The sequence below is a fragment of the Meles meles genome, chromosome 2 (assembly GCF_922984935.1).
Source record: "Meles meles chromosome 2, mMelMel3.1 paternal haplotype, whole genome shotgun sequence".
Taxonomy (NCBI): Eukaryota; Metazoa; Chordata; class Mammalia; order Carnivora; family Mustelidae; genus Meles; species Meles meles.
Window position 1 is genome coordinate 149,192,249 of NC_060067.1, and position 18,338 is coordinate 149,210,586.

The window sequence follows — 18,338 nt, forward strand, 5'->3', positions numbered from 1 at the left end:
TGAGGGGAGAAGCTGAGGGCAAAGTGAAGGAAACAAGAATCATGAAACTGCTATACCGGGCGGGAGCCGCAGAGGCTAGCGAAGTCATCTGTCGTGGGGAGGGGATCAATAAAGAAGGTCTAGAGTCGATAAATCAAGAAAGAGAAGTAGGAGCTTATTTAGGCTGTGGAGATGGCAAGCAAAAGAAAACAGTAGCTGGGGCACCTGGGTAGCTCAGTGAGTTGAGCCTCTGCCTTCTGCTCAGGTCATGATCTCAGGGCCCTGGGATCCAGCCCCGCATTAGGCTCTCTGCTCAGCAGGAAGCCTGCTTCTCCGTCTCTCTCTCTCTCTCTGCCTGCGGCTCTGCCTACTTGTGATCTCTGTCTGTCAAATAAATAAATAAAAATCTTTAAAAAAAAAAAGAAAAAGAAAAACAGTAACATGACAGTGGTGGCCTCAGGGCAGCAAAATTAAGAAAGGGGAGAGCAGAGTCTGGCACTGTCTCTTTGCAAGAGTCCCTCTGTACTGCCTTAATGAATCATAGGCATGCTACCTGAATGAAAAATGTGTTTACATTTTGTGTTTGTAAACAAAAATCTCAAATCCAAACAGAAGGCTCTGTGAGAGAAGGAAAAGAAGAAAGTTCGAGAACACTGTAGTAATCACCGTATTTACAGGGGAAATCCAGCATTACCATCCAATCCCGTCTTCCGTCTCTGTCCCCGTCCCCAGTGAAGTCCCCCGTGATTGGTTTTTGGGAGTCAACATTCAGAACTAAGCACACAGCAGGCCTGGGGTTTGGGAAGAATGCCAGAGGCCAAATGAAGTACCACGTGATAACAATGAAACACATCCGACCCCTAATCAATATCACAGGGCATTTCTCCAACTGCCAGCTTCCCAGGCCATCTGCCTTTCGGCCACTCACATGCCCGGTCAGCTCTGATCAAACGGCCACTTGGGCACCCTGGGAAAGAACCTGGAGAGAAGAGACTGCTCTGCCAGTGACCCCCAGCTCTACACACTGCAGGTGAGTAAGCCTTTTGTTGGAACAGTGCCAGGCTTGACTTCCTCGTGGCCATTTCCCGGCAGCTGTGTTCCAAGGCTAGATGAAATCTTGACTCTTACCAGAAGCCGCTCTCAATAAACATTTGCTGAATAAATGCTTGCATACATGAATGAATGATTAGAAGCTAGAGAGAAAAAGCCTCCAAGACAGGCTTGGAGGTAAGCAGGGCAGCAAGTGGGCACAGTTATCTTTGCAGGTGGGAGAGCAGGGTGGGCACGAGGAGAGATGTGGGGGGCATGGGGGGAGGGCAGGCTGTGAAGAGCTGGCCTCTCTTATCAGTCTTCTCTTTGTGCTCTCCAGTCCGAACTCTTCCTTCTCTCCTGCCCTTTGCCGCTTGGCCCAGGGCCATGGCTCTCCTGCCTCTTCCCGGCCACCCCTCCCTTCCGCTCCGCGTCTGCAATGGGCGTACCAGTTGTCCCTCCCATGCACATAATTCTAACGCTTGGCTCCTCCACATTCACAGAATGTTCCTATCCTTTCCCTCCTGGCCTGTCTTCCTCCATACCATCTAGTCTTTTCTAGATGCTCCGAGAGAGGGAGGACAGGTCGCCACACACAGACCCCCCCCTCCCCCGCGACCGTCTCATGATAGCGACATACCTCATGGAGTTGTTCTGTGGGTGGGCTTGGGCGCTTTTCCCCCCTCGCTGCCCCCACGAGAGCACCTCCGGAGCGAGACTTTTTCAGCCACGGCTCCAAGCTGCGAGCAGAGCCCCCACGGGCAACTGTTGCGGGCCCGGAAGAACCTACCGCCCTTCGGTGGTGTTTCAAAGCTGGGGAAACGGCCACACCGTCGCCGACCCATCTTGCCGCTCTCCACCCGCACTGCATTGAGGCTGTGATTCTGAAGAGGAGTGCGCTCCATGAGAGAAAAAGAACCTCATTTTTACCATTCCAGACCAAAGGCCTGTGAGGCTTCTCTTTCTAAAAGCAGAAAAATGGAGCTGGAACAAGAACGCTCAGGGGAACTCGTAACTGTCATTCCCCATAGAGAAAACGAAGGAACAAAATGCATAGTCCCTTAGAAGAAGTGAGATAACTTGGCCCATGTATACATAAAGCGAGTCATCGTCGCGTCAGAAACGGCAATTTTAAGAGCTCCAGCACAGCTCGGTGATTTTATTATAGATTTTGCGTTCGGACCTGCTGTCCACATTTAAACGAAATTTAGAAGTATCTCCCAAGCGCGTGTGAGTGGGGGCGGGGGGTTGGGGGGAACGCATGAAAGTCCAAACAGCGCTCAGTCCTAGTGCAGTGACGTAATCGGGTGTCAAACAGAGATCAAGTGCAAGCGCCGCAAGCGGGCGCCTTCGCCCCAGTGCTAAAGTGGCACCCTTCGATATTATATTCAATCGGTTTAAGAAGCCTTTCCAAGAAAACTGCCGGAAGCATCACGCTTCCCTGACGGGAGGGCAACACCGGCAAGCGGCGGAAAGATCCCTGGAGACCGGCTCCCAGACCGCACGCTGAGGTGCGGCGTGGCGGTGGGACAGCTGCCGCAGCCAGCCAGGACGCAGCTTGCTTCCTCGAGGGAGGGAAGTCGATATTGGGCGAGATCTTAACCTTTTATTGGTCACAGATGGTTTTGAGAATTTAATGGAAGCTGTGGGCCCATTCACTTGCAGGGAAAATACATCTCAATACGTGCACAGAACATTTTACCTGCAGTTTTAGGGGCTCATCATAAGGCCCCCCCCCCCACCCCCGCCCACGTGGATATCTGAGGGCTTGCGGGCTACCTGCTCTCCCTGGTTCTTCAAGCTTTCTCCTTCTGTGACTGTCTCCTGGGCCACTTCAGCTCAGTACTGCACCAGGCTGGACCACATCCTCCACTCTTGGGACCCCCCCCCCCCATATAGCCTTCCAGTCACAAATGCCCTCCATGAAAGCTTGTTGAATTAAACCTTCACAAATATTCACCTGCCTTCACGCATCTTCTGTATTTTTACTCAACACTCTTCTGAAGAAGTAGAACATGAGAATCCCAAGGAAAGGCTGCTCAGATCTCACGTTCAGACTCACGGTGAGACTTCCCCATGGAAAAAGCAAATTGTGTTCAAGGGTGAAAGGACAAAAATCATATTTAGAAAATCAGTTTCCAGGATATCAGTTTACTCCAGTAAAAGATCGTAAGTGTCTAGTAAATTCATTTTTTTCACTCATACAAGCATTCATTGAGTGCCTATTGTATTTTGAGCCTCGGGTAACACCCCAGACCGTAAGATAGATGAGATACAGTCCTGTGTTCAAACAGCAGCTAGTTGAGTGGAGGACTATGAGGAGAAAATTACACTAGGAGTGTTCATTGCCTACAGTGGGACTATGTCGAGGGTGTTATGATTGCATAATGGAGGTGGGTCCAACACTGTCCAAGACAGCTGCAGGGAGGCCCCAAATGCTTCTTGATAACGAGTCGGAATTTTCTGGGCAGCAGAAGGACCTTTCAGACAGAGGCTGTGTGAAGGCAAGTGATTGTCGAGGGTGAGAACAAATTTTCCAGAGTCACTGGAGGTTAGGGTCTATGTGGGACATACTAAGAGGTGGGAACAGCCAGACTATGCTCGGCAGGAGGGTGGCCCTTCCATTCCTGGTCTCATTATTTTACATGTCATATATGGTTGTAAGGACTAAACTGAAGGATTTTTGAAGGAGTAGAGTGATAACACTGGTATTTTAGAAAGAGCGTGTAGAGGATGGATTGAAGATGGGGGGCCTGAAGGCAGGCTGTTAACACTCTTTACACACATCTCTCTTTGTATGCTCTCTTGATAAAAGTTTTATTAACCTAAGCCCTATGCTTATATGCCAGTTTTTGACAAATATTTCTCTTTGCTTAATTGGTGATCAAGGTTTGCTGGGAGACATTTGACCTCATATTCATCCATTGTGATTTGGGTTTTAATCCCAGTTTGAACAAGAAGTCATTTATGTGATATTTTTATACCCTGTGTATGTGACTGCAAATATACTTTAACGAAGAAATACCACACCAAATTGGAAAAAAGAGCTTGCAAATAGATTGTGAATGTACGTTCAGTTAGCTCTAATTTGTCATCTCCAAAATGGTGAGCATGGGTGCCATTGATGCCATGATATTGTTTCAAATGTCCTCACATTTTATTTCGTATTGTGTTTGCAGCTTTGCATGTTACAGAACTACGAATGCTATTTTTTTTTAAATTTTTTTTTTTTTTTAAGATTTTATTTATTTATTTATTTGACAGAGAGAGAGAGAGATCACAAGTAGGCAGAGAGGCAGGCAGAGAGAGAGGAGGAAGCAGGCTCCCCGCGGAGCAGAGAGCCCGATGCGGGGCTCGATCCCAGGACCCTGAGATCATGACCCGAGCCGAAGGCAGCGGCTTAATCCACTGAGCCACCCAGGCGCCCACGAATGCTATTTGTATGTTACCACCAAGATGCTTTACCTCGCCTCACGTTATTCATCCTTCAATCCCACCAACATGTCCTGGGCCCCTACCATATTCCCAGGCAATGTTCTGTGTTCTTTTGTGTAAGGCGGAGAAGATCCCTGAGCAGGTGGTGACCACCAGTGATGTGATGGAGGGTGCCCTCAGCGCCACTACTGCCAGAGAGTTCAGCAAGGACCGAAGGAAGTAATACTCAAGGAGGAGCCATCGTCTGAACAGCAGGGAAAGAGCCTTGGAGGAAGGCGGAATTAGTGGCTGGTGCAGAGATGCCCAGGTGGGAATGAACCTCGTATATTCGAGAATTTGGATTGGAGTGGGATGAAGCCAGGGGGGAAATGTACTTCAGAACCAGAGCACACAAGACACTAAATCTCGAACCTGAGACCCACTGCCTCTTTAAAAAAAATTGCAGTGGGGCACCTGGGTGGCTCAGTGGATTAGGCCGCTGCCTTCGGCTCGGGTCATGATCTCAGGGTCCTGGGATTGAGCCCGGCACTGGGCTCTCTGCTCAGCAGAGAGCCTGCTTCCCTTCCTCTCTCTCTGCCTGTCTCTCTGCCTACTTGTGATCTCTGTCTGTCAGATAAATAAATAAAATCTTAGGAAAAAAACCCACATAATTCTTTAAAAAATTATGAAAAAAAAAAAAAAGAATTGCAGTGCTGCTCCTACTGCTCAAAATAAAATTCCTATATGTGTTAATTTCACCTTCACTATCTTAAAATTGAACCACGTGTCAAGAAGACAAAAGCTATCTAATTCCCCTATGGAAGATAAGAATGGTATTAAACCATAAATTCCTGCCCCTCTTTGTAGGTGGCCGAGAAATTGACAGACCTCATTTGCAATTTTTCCCATGAAAGGAGTAAGACGTGTCCAACAAGGCCCATGTTGATTATTGTTTATTTTGTTATAAGATTGTTATGACAACCATAGTCTATGCATTGGGAACTAATTTATGTTTCACATATCATCTCATCTTTCAACGGATGAATAGAATTGGTCCAAAATTTTTGCTCATGAGCCCAAACTGGTATCATCAATCAGCCATTACTTCTTGTTAAAGGAGTAAATTTTAAAAAGCAATTTATAATAAAGTACTTTGTATTTCAACATGTAAATACTTAGGCACGACTCTGCTAGAAGACACATGTGAGTGCATAACAGCTCAGTTGGGTGGAACCAATGTGAATGTGAAGGGAGGTTGCAATAGTGACTCAAACACAGCCAGTGGCTTCTTCAGCAGTGAGGTGATTTTCTGAAATGGGGGACAGTTCTGGAGAAAATTTGTAACAAAACACAGCACATCCTTTTCTACTTTGCATTTAACAGACGGTATGGAGTCTGGACTCAGGCTCCGACAATGATCAATAGGCAGAATGAAGGCCCACTCTGCCACTGTAGGACATCTAGCCTTCCTCACCCTGCCCACTAAAGGCCAGTTGCAGCACCAGCTCTCAAACAGTGTGACAATCCCAATGCTCCCACCAAACTCTGATCACTCCCCAGCCATGAGAACCACCGAGGTAGGGCCTCATGAGCCATAGGAAGGAGTGTGGATTTGACTCTAAGCACCTATGGGAACTCAATGAAAGGCTTTGTGTTAGGAAGTAACATAAAATGATTCGCATTTTTAAAGGATTTCCCTGGGTGCCATGTGGAGAATCAATCGTAGCAAGAGCAAGACTGGTGATAAGGAGATGAGCCAGAAAGTGATGGTTGGAGTCCAGGCAAGAAATGATAGTGCCTTAGGCTAGGATGGAAGGAGTAGAAGTGGAAAGAAATGGATAGAGATGTATTTTGAGGGTCTACTGATGGAATGGATTGGGATAAGAAAAGATTTTTGGCTTTAGCAACTGGAGGAATGATGGTGGTCTTTACCAAGAAGGGGACGAGCACGCAGTGCAGCGGCATGGGATCAGGAGCTCAGTTTTGGCCATGTGAAGTCTGAGATGACACCATGTGCAGATGTCAAGCAGGCAGTTAGATGTCTGAGTTCCCGGGGGATGCTCTGGCGGGAGACACATCTGTGAGTCAATGGTATACAGAAGGCAACCCAAGCCGTGGGATTGGAGAGTAGAGGAGGTCACCTTGGGAGAGTGGGTGTATGAAGGAGAGAAGAACAGCCAGGACAGAGCCTTGGGGTCCTCCAACACCATTAAATGGGACCTCTATTAATTATTTCATTAAGAGAAACACTGACGTTTTTACATCAGTCTTAATGGGAATATTTAATGATTAATGATACCAGCTTTGGCTTATGAACAAAAATTTTGGAACTAATTATACTCATTTATCAAAGCACGAAGATGTAACTTCTTCATGAATTTCAAATTATTTCCCAATGCATAGAGTATGATTATCCTAACAATCTTATGCTACAAAGGTAGTAATTAATGTTTGAATCAAGGGAAAACTTGGGCTTGTGTTCTCATGAAAAACTACAGATGAAGTCTATTAATCAATATTTATTGGTCCCCTACAGAATAGGCACTGAGATTTTTCAGCTGAAAAATCACTTTCACTTTTATATTTTCTAAGGGATTTTGATAGATTCTATTTTCTAAATTTAAAAAATCTTTCTTTGGGGCACCTGGGTCGCTCAGAGGGTTAAGTCTCTGCCTTCAGCTCAGGTCATGGTCTTAAGGTCCTAGGATCGAGCCCCGCATCGGGCTCCCTGCTTCTCCCTCTCTCTCTCTGCCTGCCTCTCTGCCTACTTGTGATCTCTCTGTGTGTCAATAAATAAATAGAATCTTTTAAAAAATAAATAATAAATCTTTTTCAGAGCTTTATTAAGCTATAACTTTCATACGATACAACTTTTTTTTTAAAGATTTATTTATTTTGGGGAGAGAGAGAGAGAGAAGCAGACTCCCCACTGACGGCAGAAAGAGTCCGATATGGGGCTCGATCTCATCACCCTGAGATCGTGACCTGAACTGAAGGCAGATGCTTAACCAACTTAGCCGCCCCAGCGTCCTCATACCATACAACTTCAATATTGGTTTTCGAAATTTGAAGGCAGTTACAGTGAACTTTCAAATAGACATATGTAAGTTAATAAATGAGTCACCCTGGAAGCCTAACCAAACATAACAACAGCATCTCTTGTTTCCTGGGCACAACCTCAGGTAGCAGTCGGACAAGCAGACTCCACGTCACCATCCCTCTTCTTCACAACATTCCTGATGGGTATGCCTCCCATTTTACAGAGAGAAATCCAGGTCCAGTGAGCTGGAGGACTTCACAGAGGTCACCAGAGGTCACCAGGGCCAGGGTTTGGATGCAGGTCCCTGACTCGGACTCTTTCTTTCTCCCTTACTTCCACCCGCGCCCAGTCTCCCGGAAGACGGAAGCCCCAGTCTGGAATATACATAGGAACCTCCACCCGTTCTAAGGGTAGATCAGTGCCACAACCCATTGAGACTGGCGTCTCAGTGACTCAAATTTTAAAGCGTTTTACTGTCACAGAGGGATTAACTTTAGAGACCTTTCCTAGTGGTGTTACAGTTAATGCCTTATGCTTAAGTAGAATTACATATCCTATAAAGGTTAAATTGGTTTATCTGTCTCCTTCCTCCCAAGAGGCCCTATGCTAATTCCAATCTCTAAATATATTTAGGCGAGTGAGGGGGAGGAGTAGGAAAATTGGTAGGGACGTGAGTTAATGGATTTTACTAGATGCCAGTGAGTTATGAATATGTGATGACTGGTTACCGGTAGAATCTGCTGTGTACTTAGGCAGACACCCAGGGCTCAGTGGCGGCCAATTCACCCAGTTAGGAATCGTGCACTTGCAGAAGGAGAATAGAGGCCTCCATGTCCTGACCAGAGGAGCCAGAATTACACTACCAAAATAAGTCCTTGCCTACAGAGGGATAAACAAGAATCTGGAATGTTGGAACCACACAGGAAAAAGAATGGCTAAGGCTGTGGGAAAGGCATCTGCTGGATGTGAATTTCCAGTGGGGTGGCCTTTCAGCAGGCTCAGCGGACTCTGGGGAAGAACTGAAGAGTAGTGTGAATCTTTGGGGGTTAGTGACACTCTAGGATGGGTGGGTGGGGGGAGTTACGGTTTCTGTGATCACGTTTGGCAAACATGCAAGGTAGAAACCACCCGGATGGAACCAGGAATAAAGAAATTATTCTAATATTGGAAAACACAAGGGTAAGGGGTGGCCTAATGAGCAGCTAGTTTATAAATCAGGGGTGGCATCCGGAGTAATGTAAATCAGTATTTGTAAGCACTCTGAAAACAGTTCTTTAGTAAATACAATAAAACTGGCAATATCGTCACATCAAGATTCTAAAGTCAAGAATCCATAGGCGGGATTCTCGTTGGAAGCAGCAGGGGAAAATGGACAAGATTTATGTTTCATTAACATCAGCTGTGCTGTATGCTGGGCACTGCATTTTCCCCCCCCTCCTTTATCCTAATGCTCATTATTGTTGTGGGGATTTAAGAAATTCTTGCTGGGTTTCAAAGCATCTACCATATCTGAAAGATACTGAGAACACTCAAGTGTTCATAAGGCCTGTATTTATGAAGCCCTCTAGGCCATCATCGCCACTGCACCCAAGCCACTATTAAGTGCTTACTGTGTGCCTGGCTCTGTGCCAAGTCCTTAGTGCACACTGCATCATCACACAACCTACGAGAGTATGACTATTATTTTTCCATTTACGGGTAACGAGACTGAAGCTCGTGCATTCATCCACTTGCCTGAGATGACACAGCTGGAAAGTGACGAAGTCAGAGTTAAAAAAATAAGTCTATAATAACTTAGGAGCCCAGACTCTAACTGTCGCATCTCCATGAGAACTGTAAATCCACAGAGTGGAAATATAGTGGCCGTGAATCTGTTTCTTAGTCTCCATCTGACCCAAGCCCAAGGGAAGAAAAAAACATTTCTCTCATGTTCTCACAAGGTACCTAGTCCTAAAGAATAGTGGCAGCTCAATTTCAATTTTTTTTTTTTTTTTTTTTTTTTTAAGAGAGAGAGTTGGTGGGGAGAGGCAGAAGGAGAGGAGGAGGAACCTCCAGCGGATCCCCCACTAAGTACAGAGCCCGACTTGGGGCTCCATCGCAGGACCCTGTGATCATGATCTGAGATGAAATCCAGAGTCAGAAGCCTAATCAACAGAACCACCCAGATGCCCCTTCCTTTCTTTTCTCTCTTTTTTCTTTTTCGAACTTACTCTGTGTTTAGGGACAAAGACGGTTGTGTTACTTTGATTTACTTGTTTTTCAGATAAAGGTGGAGGGGATTTAGAAATTATCAGCTTCTCACAAAGTCTTCCTGAAAGAAGTAATTTCCAAGCTTTTAAATACAACAGGGCCCTGCCTTTTAAATAGAATATTGTATCTCAGCAAGAATGTATGATGGCTTTTCAGTTGCTAGCACTGAGCTTCCAGATCTGCTGTGAAGAGGTTTTCTGTTCCAGTGCTCGGAAACTGCAGGTCTGAGAATTCCCTACAGCACCACCCTTGGGGACCACTTCCTTAAAAACCACTCAAGAATTAGAATTATAGGGGCGCCTGGGTGGCTCAGTGGGTTAAGCCTCTGCGTTCGGCTCGGGTCATGATCTCAGGGTCCCGGGATTGAGCCCCACATCGGGCTCTCTGCTCAGTAGGGAGCCTGCTTCCTCCTCCCTCCCTCTCTCTCTGCCTCTCAAAAAATAAAATCTTTAAAAAAAAAATAAAAGAATTATCAGAATTATAAAATTACACAGTCAACAGACTCAATAAAAAAATGGGATTTTCAGTAACTTGCCTACCATCCTGATTCTCCCAGAAAAATAAGCAATGTATTTGTAACAAAGAAATCAATGAACACTGAAACCGGCAGCTCATCCCCCATGCTGGGTGAAGCCTGAGTTAGGAGATCTAGATCTGGTATGCTACTTTGCAAGGCATTTGGCACCATCCCCTCTGAGGAGGCTTCCCTGACTCTTCTGGTCCAGTTTATGTTCCCTTCTGCATCCTTGGCTGACAAGGCGCAGGGTTTGTCTCCTTTCCTCTTCAGAGTGCAGGCTCCTTAGGCAGGGCTGAGGATGTGTTCTCTTTTATCCCTCAGCACAATGGTTGGCACAGGGTTGGTGCCAGTTAACTGCTTAACAAATGGGGCCGATCATCATCTCTGTGCTAATCGGACTAGCCTTTAGACCTGAATTCCCTACAGCATGCTGAGTATCTCTGTGCCAGCCTGTCATCACCGCCTGGCTCAAGGATAAACTAACTACCAACGGTTAGTGCAGGTGACTTTGTTTCTTCTTTCTGTTTCTTTAATACTTCTAAAATCTTTAGTGAACAAGTATTGTTTCGCTAAAAGAAAATTATTTACAAAAATGATCTTTAAAAAATAAAAGATTTCATTTATTTGTTTGAGAGAGAGGGCACTACAGGGAGAGAGAGCACAAGCAGGGAGAGTGGCAGGCAGAGGGAGAAGCAGGCTCCTCACGGAGCAGGGAGCCTGATGTGGGGCTCAATCTCAGGACCCTGGGATCATGACCTGAGCCGAAGGCAGACACTTACCGAATGACCTACCCAGGCACCCCAGAAAGTCAAGTATGTTCATCCTGTGTTGCTTAAACCACCTACTCTTGCAGGCTGACAAAAACTCAGACTACGGGACGCCTGGGTGGCTCAGTTGGTTGGACCACTGCCTTTGGCTCAGGTCATGATCCCGGAGTGCCGGGATCGAGTCCCGCATCGGGCTCCCAGCTCTACAGGGAGTCTGCTTCTCTCTCTGACCTTCTCATCGCTCATGCTCTCTCTCACTGTCTCTCTCAAATAAATAAAATATTAAAAAAAAAAAAACAACTCAGACTACATGAAGCCAAAGAGGGGATTATCCATAAAGATGCTGGGGACCCAGGAAAACCAAGAGCAGGAATGTGGGAGTGCTTGGTAAGTCCTACACCCCACAAGCTGGATGCCATTACCTTCTCTCTCCAGCCCATAGAGCTACAGCCAATATACAGCCAATCCCAGGCTTTCCTGTAGCTTAACCAGGTACAGGAAAACTTTCCTTACTTCCAGTCCCAGAATTCCCAAAGGAGACTTCCCTACCTAGACATCAAACGGTGGCCACAGGGATTGTATGGTAAATCCCACAGAAACTCTGGGGGTTGGAGGCATGTCTTTAGACACCGGTGGGCAGATGCTGGTGTCCCAAGTAACAGGGATCTGTCATACCACTTTTACTTAGACTGTTCTCTTGCCCAGAAGCTTCTCCAGTTACCAAAATGCTTCCCCTCCTTCGAAGCTCAACCTTAAATACCACTTTCTCCATAAATGCTTTATTGATCTCTACTCACCCAAGTTTGAACTATATCTTCTTTCCTTTGTGCTCCTCTGTGCTTTTCATTCTGCCTTATTTTATGGTAAGTTTACATGTCTGCAAATTAACAAGAGAAAGGGATGGAACTCGACCATCTTTGGCTGATCCCCTCTTTGGCTTCGTGGAGTTTGAGTCTTTGTGGTTTAAGCAATACAGTATGGACATACTTGACTTTTTTTTGTTGTTGTTGTTAAGGAATTAACTCTACATTTTAAAGTCAGACCTGAATGCTAACTAGCTAGCTGACTTTGGACAAGTAACTTAGCTCCTGAGCTAGTTTCCTCATCTATAAAAAAATGTTGGGTTGAGGCTAGAGTATCATTTCTTACGTTCTTCTGAGGATACAGTACGTGGAACCCCCTGCACGGTGCCTGGCAGGGAAGGGACTCACAGACGGCAAGTGTTCCTCCTTTGGGTTTCTCTCACTGGATTACCAGCTCCTTGAGGTCAGTCAGGATTTCCCACCGGGCTTATTAAATATTGTAAAGGTAAGGAGTCTTCATCCAATGTTTGTTGAACTCCTCTCTGATTAGCTTGCCAGACAGAGTTAATTGGTCATATTAATCTCTCTAGAGAAGTTCTAAATGCTTTGCATACACTGGCCTAAATTCCATGGTAACTCCATGAGATGGGCTCTGCAGCCTCTACTTTACAGACGATGAAGCGGGTGCAAGAAAGTTAGGAAACTTGCTGGAGCTCAGAAACCATGAAGTGATGGAGTGAGGCGGTATATATAGGCGGTATAGGGCCTCCACTTCTAATGACCCCCCTGCCTACCACCACACCATTAGTGGTTTCTTAGACGCAGAAACAGGTCCAGTATGAAACAGTTCCCATTGCTTTCTTGTTTGAACTAGGTTAGAGTAATCCAAACAAACAGTTGCTTTGATGTTTTCATTCCTTTATTTAGAATCTTCCAGAGGACTCGTCAGGCTTCTACGGCTCATGACAATGATCTTCACCAAGATTTTACCAAAAATACAAATAACTGCACTGGAGCGTGAAGGGTGACTTAGGCACTGTGCTGCAAACTCCTAGGGCCTCCAATTCCAGTAGGTTTCAATCTCCTGAATTATTTTGGAGTTTGACCTGGTCAGTCTCCACGCTGCCTCCAGTGCACTGCACTCAGTTAAGGAGATTTGCATGACTGTACCAGTGGCGGGCTGCGGGCCGTTGGGGGAAGCCAGAAGACAGCTGACTGCTAGGAGAAGGGCGAGAAATCCTGATCCGTCCTCTTTATTGTTAGATAATTTTCAGTGAGACTTCATTGTTGAAGTTCAATAGCTTTTATTCATCTTCTCTTATGATATCATGCAAATCACCGTCATCAATCCAGGTCACGCGTGTAAGGAATGATTTAGCTGGGAAATGGGGAGACAGAGTACGGAGGAGGGTTTAAGTAAAGAGTGACGTCTGTTCTTATGTGGCAGTTATGTTCCCAAGGTATTTTCACACTTCTTTCTTCCAACAGAGCTTCACCTGGACTTTGTGATAAGGAAGTAACAGCAGCATCATCTCCTTTTTACAGGTAAGGAAATAGAGGTTCGTGAAAGTTAAGTAACCCAGCAGACACATATAAACGTGTGTTGTCATATAGGTATTCTCTCCAGGGCTTTCTTCACTTGCAAATGATGTTTTTTGGAGCCAGCAAGATGCAGTAGAAATTTCTGCGTGGTCATTGTTCTGGCTATCAGTGGGACTGGTAAATAACTGTGGGTAAGACAGGATAGAGCCCCATGTCCAGCTCCCTGCTCAGTGGGGAGTCTGCTTCCCCCTCTGCGTGTGCTCTCTCTCTTGCCGTCTCTCTCTGTCAAGTAAATAAATAAAATGTTAAAATAAAATAAAAATACAAAGGAGAAAGGGTCGCATCTTTTCAGCCGGGGAAGACTCTAAGTGTCCTTAAGTCTGTGTCCTTCCTGGGCAGACTGTTGGGGCCAGGGCAGCGGGTGGGAGAGGGCTGCATCATTCCCACGGCAAGCAGATGGGCAAGTGAGCCCCTGTCTCGTGGTGGTTTCAGTTCTCATTCCTTCCCAATATTCCACTTGCATTCTTTTGGTTGACAGAGTGTTGTCCATCAATAATTGCTGGCGCTGCAATTCCTCACACAAACAAGCTCTTACAACTAGGTCTAAAATTCCAAATTTTGCTAGTTCTTTTTTCTTCATTTCCAAAGTTCCACATGTCCTTTCTTTTCTGATTTAAAGGGACTCTGCTCTCTTTATGATTCAGTTTCCCTGTCTCTGTGTTAGTCATTTAGTCTGTTACTTTGGCAAGGAATATTTGAGAAAAACCTCTCAGAAAAGTAGTAGATCTTACTAGTCCTAAAATCTAGTGCGTGAACTCAGGAAGGAAACAACAAAGTTTTAATCAAAGTAAGCAATAATGACAGGTTTATTTAAAATTTCCAGTAGAGAAAACCCTCTAGTTTTGGAATAAAAGTACTCAATGTACGAGAGCGTAAGTGAATATAAAAGATTAGCAGAAGAAAAATAAAACCAAACACAGTACAAAAAAATTTAAAAAGTTTGAAATGGATTTAAACAGGGATGTTCTTTAAATCCTCCAAATATTTAACAGTTACTAGGTTGGCAGACAATTCACTTGAAAATTAAAGCCCATTTCTGTAAACTCCATAAAAACTGCTTATTACATTCAAGCACTCCATACAATTGGTATCGAAACATACAGGCAGTCGGTTTCAGAGTAGCAGGAATTACTCATTTGCTCTCACAGCTATATGAATGAACCAGCTGCATAACTGCTTTTTGGAGAGGAAGGGATAGAAGACAAAAAAAAAAAGAAGAAGAAGAAGGATAAAATCTCTAAAAAATTGAAACACAGCAAAATTCAGACATCAGTTTGTTTCTTGAAAGCAACAAACTGACTCTTTACAGTATATTCTACATTTGCAGTTGTCATTTCCCTCTCCCCCAACCCCCTCAAATACTCCTAAATCCACTAGTCTAATCAATTCTTAACTTCCAAATATTCTGTACATATATATTTAGCAAAGAGCATATGCCTAACATTATTCTGACAGCAGTATGGTCAGCATACAATTTTAGAAAGATTACCATGTATATCATCAAGACTAAACTTTACTTAAAAAACAAAAACCGTTACTAAACAAATAGTTTTAAAATATTATGAAAACCCATGAAGAGAAGACTCAACATGGGTTCTAAACCTGATAAAAACACACTTCAGAGAGACTATTAATGCTAAACTTTTGCCAAACGATGACCTTAAAGTGCCAAACACAAAAGAATCTCTTAGGACCGTTTCTCCGATAGATAATTTGTCCCTGGCTTGGCCATCTCTCCTTTAACTATACATGAAGTCCTGATAAAAGTATGCATTTTAGTTGATTTTACCATAGAATGTTACAATGTAAACTAAACGCGTTCTTGATATCAACAGTATGTTACCAAGGTTTTTTTTAATTTCTGAATCCAACAGTTGGTCACAGAGGTCAAGTATTATCAAGGCTCCTTTATCAGTTCTTGATCGCGTCTGATTCACTCATCCATCCTTCAAGTACATGCAAGGCTCAATAGTTTTCAAGAGGCAGAAGCCTAAGGCCGTTTAAGACACAGATGAAATAGGATTGTGAGGAGAACCCATCTGAGTCAGAACTTTATCCAGCCACTGGAGGGGGCCGTGCAGGTGGATCTCAATCCAGCAGGGGGTGCTAGTAACATCCTGGCGGTGGTATTCTGCTCCCCAACCCTGGAAGACACATTGGAGGTCATTCACCTGCTTAACACTGTGGTTAACCGTTTAAGTAAGAAGAGTTCCCATAACCAGATACGCTGATTAAAGACACGGATGCTTTCCATAAGACAGTCGCGCGCACACACACACACACACACACACACACAATTTGGAAGGCAATTTCAGGGGATGGGTGTGTTCAAGGCTCCCTAAAGTCCCTCCACACATTCCAGGTTAAGAAGTACTGCTCTTGGGGAATGGAAGTTTCAAAATACCTTATAAGGCTGTTTTAACAAAGGCACTTTTTACCTTTCATTTTCATTGCCCACTGTGTTACTGATAGTATTGTGACAGATATTAAATACTTATCACCAAGAAAATAAGGAAAAGTTATGTTAGACAAACTGACATTCTGCTTCTTGCCCACTCAGTCACTGACGGTCCTCCTAGCAACACAAGAGCTCTTGATCTTTCAATCTCGAAGCAAACTGGCAGAAGCACATACATATCTGAAAAGCTATCACTAACACCTAATTATTGCTTTAAATCAACAGCTTCCATTACACATTTGTACAAGAAGGTAGCTTGCCTGATATCTTCAGTATTACTGAATTGAGACACTAAAGTTGAAAAAGAGAAAGGTAATCTTGCAATTGTGAAGATTAAAAAAAACTCACTGGTGTGGTGGGCAATGGAAAAGCTCTGATAAACCCCTTGTTTCCTGAGGGATGTCAGAGAAGGTTGGGTACCATTTATCTCTGACACCTACTTACTCCAGGACATTCAAGAAATACATATAAATATCAGAACTTTCAGGAAAAAGTTGTGATACATGAACTTCATACATATATACATCCATGCATTTCTACATCTATCAGTACATTGCTAATCTTAATTTAAAGGTTTGTGTGCATGTTTCTTCCATTAGATAGTAAGTTCTTTGAAGGCAGGGACCAGATTTATCTTTTTTTTTTAAAAAAGATTATTTATTTATTTATTTATTTGACAGAGAGGGAACAGAAGCAGGGGGAGTGGGAGAAGCAGGCTTCCCATTGAGCAGGGAGCCAGATGTGGGGCTCAAACTCAGGACCCTGGGACCATGATCTGAGTTGAAGGCAGACATTTAACAACGGAGCCACCCAGGTGCCCCAGATCTTATTTATCTTTGATTGCAAACACCTAGCAAGGTGAGTGACACAAAGCAGAGCCCTAGAGATACTTGTTCAGCTGAAATGACTTGGATTTTTCAGAAATATGGAGAGTTTACTGTGCAAATAATTTATAAAATGTGTGCTTTAAAGTCCAAAATGACAGTCTTCAAAATAACACAAGATTGACTATTAATATTAGTAAAATGTTCTGTATCATTTCTCTAAGATGCTAAGTGTGACAAGGGCAAGGTATGCAATCCTTATGATAATAAAGAACAAGACTGTAGAAACACTATGCAATTTTGTTGTTGCAAATGTATGATAAGCAGCTGCCCTTTATCATGTCAGCAGGAGTTTTAAAACAGGATTTGTTTATCTTCAACTCCAAATCCAGCTTCCCAGCTATGTTCATTATTATATATATTATATTAACATATCATATATATAATTCTATTGTATTATCCTCCATTCCAGTATACACCACATTATTTTATAATTAAACATTAGCATTGTGAACCTAGAGACACCAGGTGCTTTTTCATCTTTGCATTAATTCTCTGGAATAGTGCTAAAAATATATGCTGAATGAATGAAATCTAATACATTTTAATGCATATCCTTATATTGTAAATACTTTTTATTAGTGTAAAGTTTGTTCTTACTTCTGTAAAAGTAAGTAATTCGAAATGTATAAAAGTAAAACCATTAAGAAGGGGTAATCAATATGAAATGAGCTTGAGGAGAAAGCCAGCTGGAGCAGTAGAGTCATAAATTCTACTTGAGTGGTCCGTCAATGGAAGGACTCTCCAGTGGACTCTCCAAGGAACCCCGGTAATGATTACCACAGTTCCCAACTCCATCCACCCATTTTTAAAGATGCTGATCACGAGGACCAGCAAAGGATCCCTGTGCTTTAATCGCACAGTTAAAATGGCAGATAAAACTAGAATCTGGGTCTTCTGACTCTTAACAAGTACTCTTTCCTCCACACCATAAAACAACAAACAAGAAGCACTGGTGGCAAGCTACTGTCTCCATTTTAAAATTCACTTTACCAAAATACAAAGTCAAAAATTAAACAGTGAATGTTAGTTGTGGATGAGAAAGATCTTTATAGTCTCACGGGTACACAACCTCTCTAAAGGGTAAAAAAACCTCCTTAATACTAAAAAGGCACCAGACTCAGGTACAAAGAACTGCTGAATAATGTTTCGAGAAAATATTAAAAGAACGCTGTTAAAATCTGCTAATATGATTCAAAGAAGTAAGAAAAAAAGATAGTCAGGGAAAGGTATCTTTGATCTAAAGGATGATTAACAAAGTAAGGTTCCAAAATTACCCTCTGTAACACACACATTACAGAACAGGTTTAACAACAAGTTAGGTGAGCTTCTGAAGAGAGGACATAAAAGGTGATTGCCTCACCCAAATATATAATTAGTTCTGTTTCTCAAGGTAACAGGATGAAAATTTATCTTTGAGAACTCAGAGACAAGCCAATCACTACAGTAAGTTACAACTCATGAAATCTAATCAGATATTTAATTTTTTTACATTTCAATGACATCTTAAAATTTTTTATTTCTCAGAAGCAGAAGAGAAGGCAGAAAAGAGATCAATTATTGTGAGCAATGCCTTTAACCTTCTCCATCCTCAA

At 43.5% G+C, this 18,338-nt stretch overlaps 1 protein-coding gene and 1 long non-coding RNA gene across 7 annotated transcripts in view; one reads left to right on the plus strand and one right to left on the minus strand.

The window, feature by feature from the left end:
* The first annotated feature begins 835 nt into the window (after positions 1-835).
* Positions 836-13,658, plus strand: LOC123936394. The gene is made up of 3 exons (XR_006817266.1): positions 836-1,009; positions 4,565-4,750; positions 13,288-13,658. It is a non-coding gene; the product is annotated as an uncharacterized LOC123936394 (long non-coding RNA).
* A 525-nt stretch (positions 13,659-14,183) lies between these two features.
* SMAD1 (SMAD family member 1) overlaps positions 14,184-18,338 on the minus strand; it is a 74,953-nt gene continuing 70,798 nt past the window's right edge. For all 6 annotated transcript variants that reach the window (XM_045997910.1, XM_045997912.1, XM_045997911.1 and 3 more), the window contains one exon: positions 14,184-15,545. In XM_045997910.1, coding sequence (XP_045853866.1) covers positions 15,402-15,545 — 144 coding nt within the window. In that variant the 3' untranslated portion in view covers positions 14,184-15,401. The remainder of the gene's footprint in view (positions 15,546-18,338) is intronic.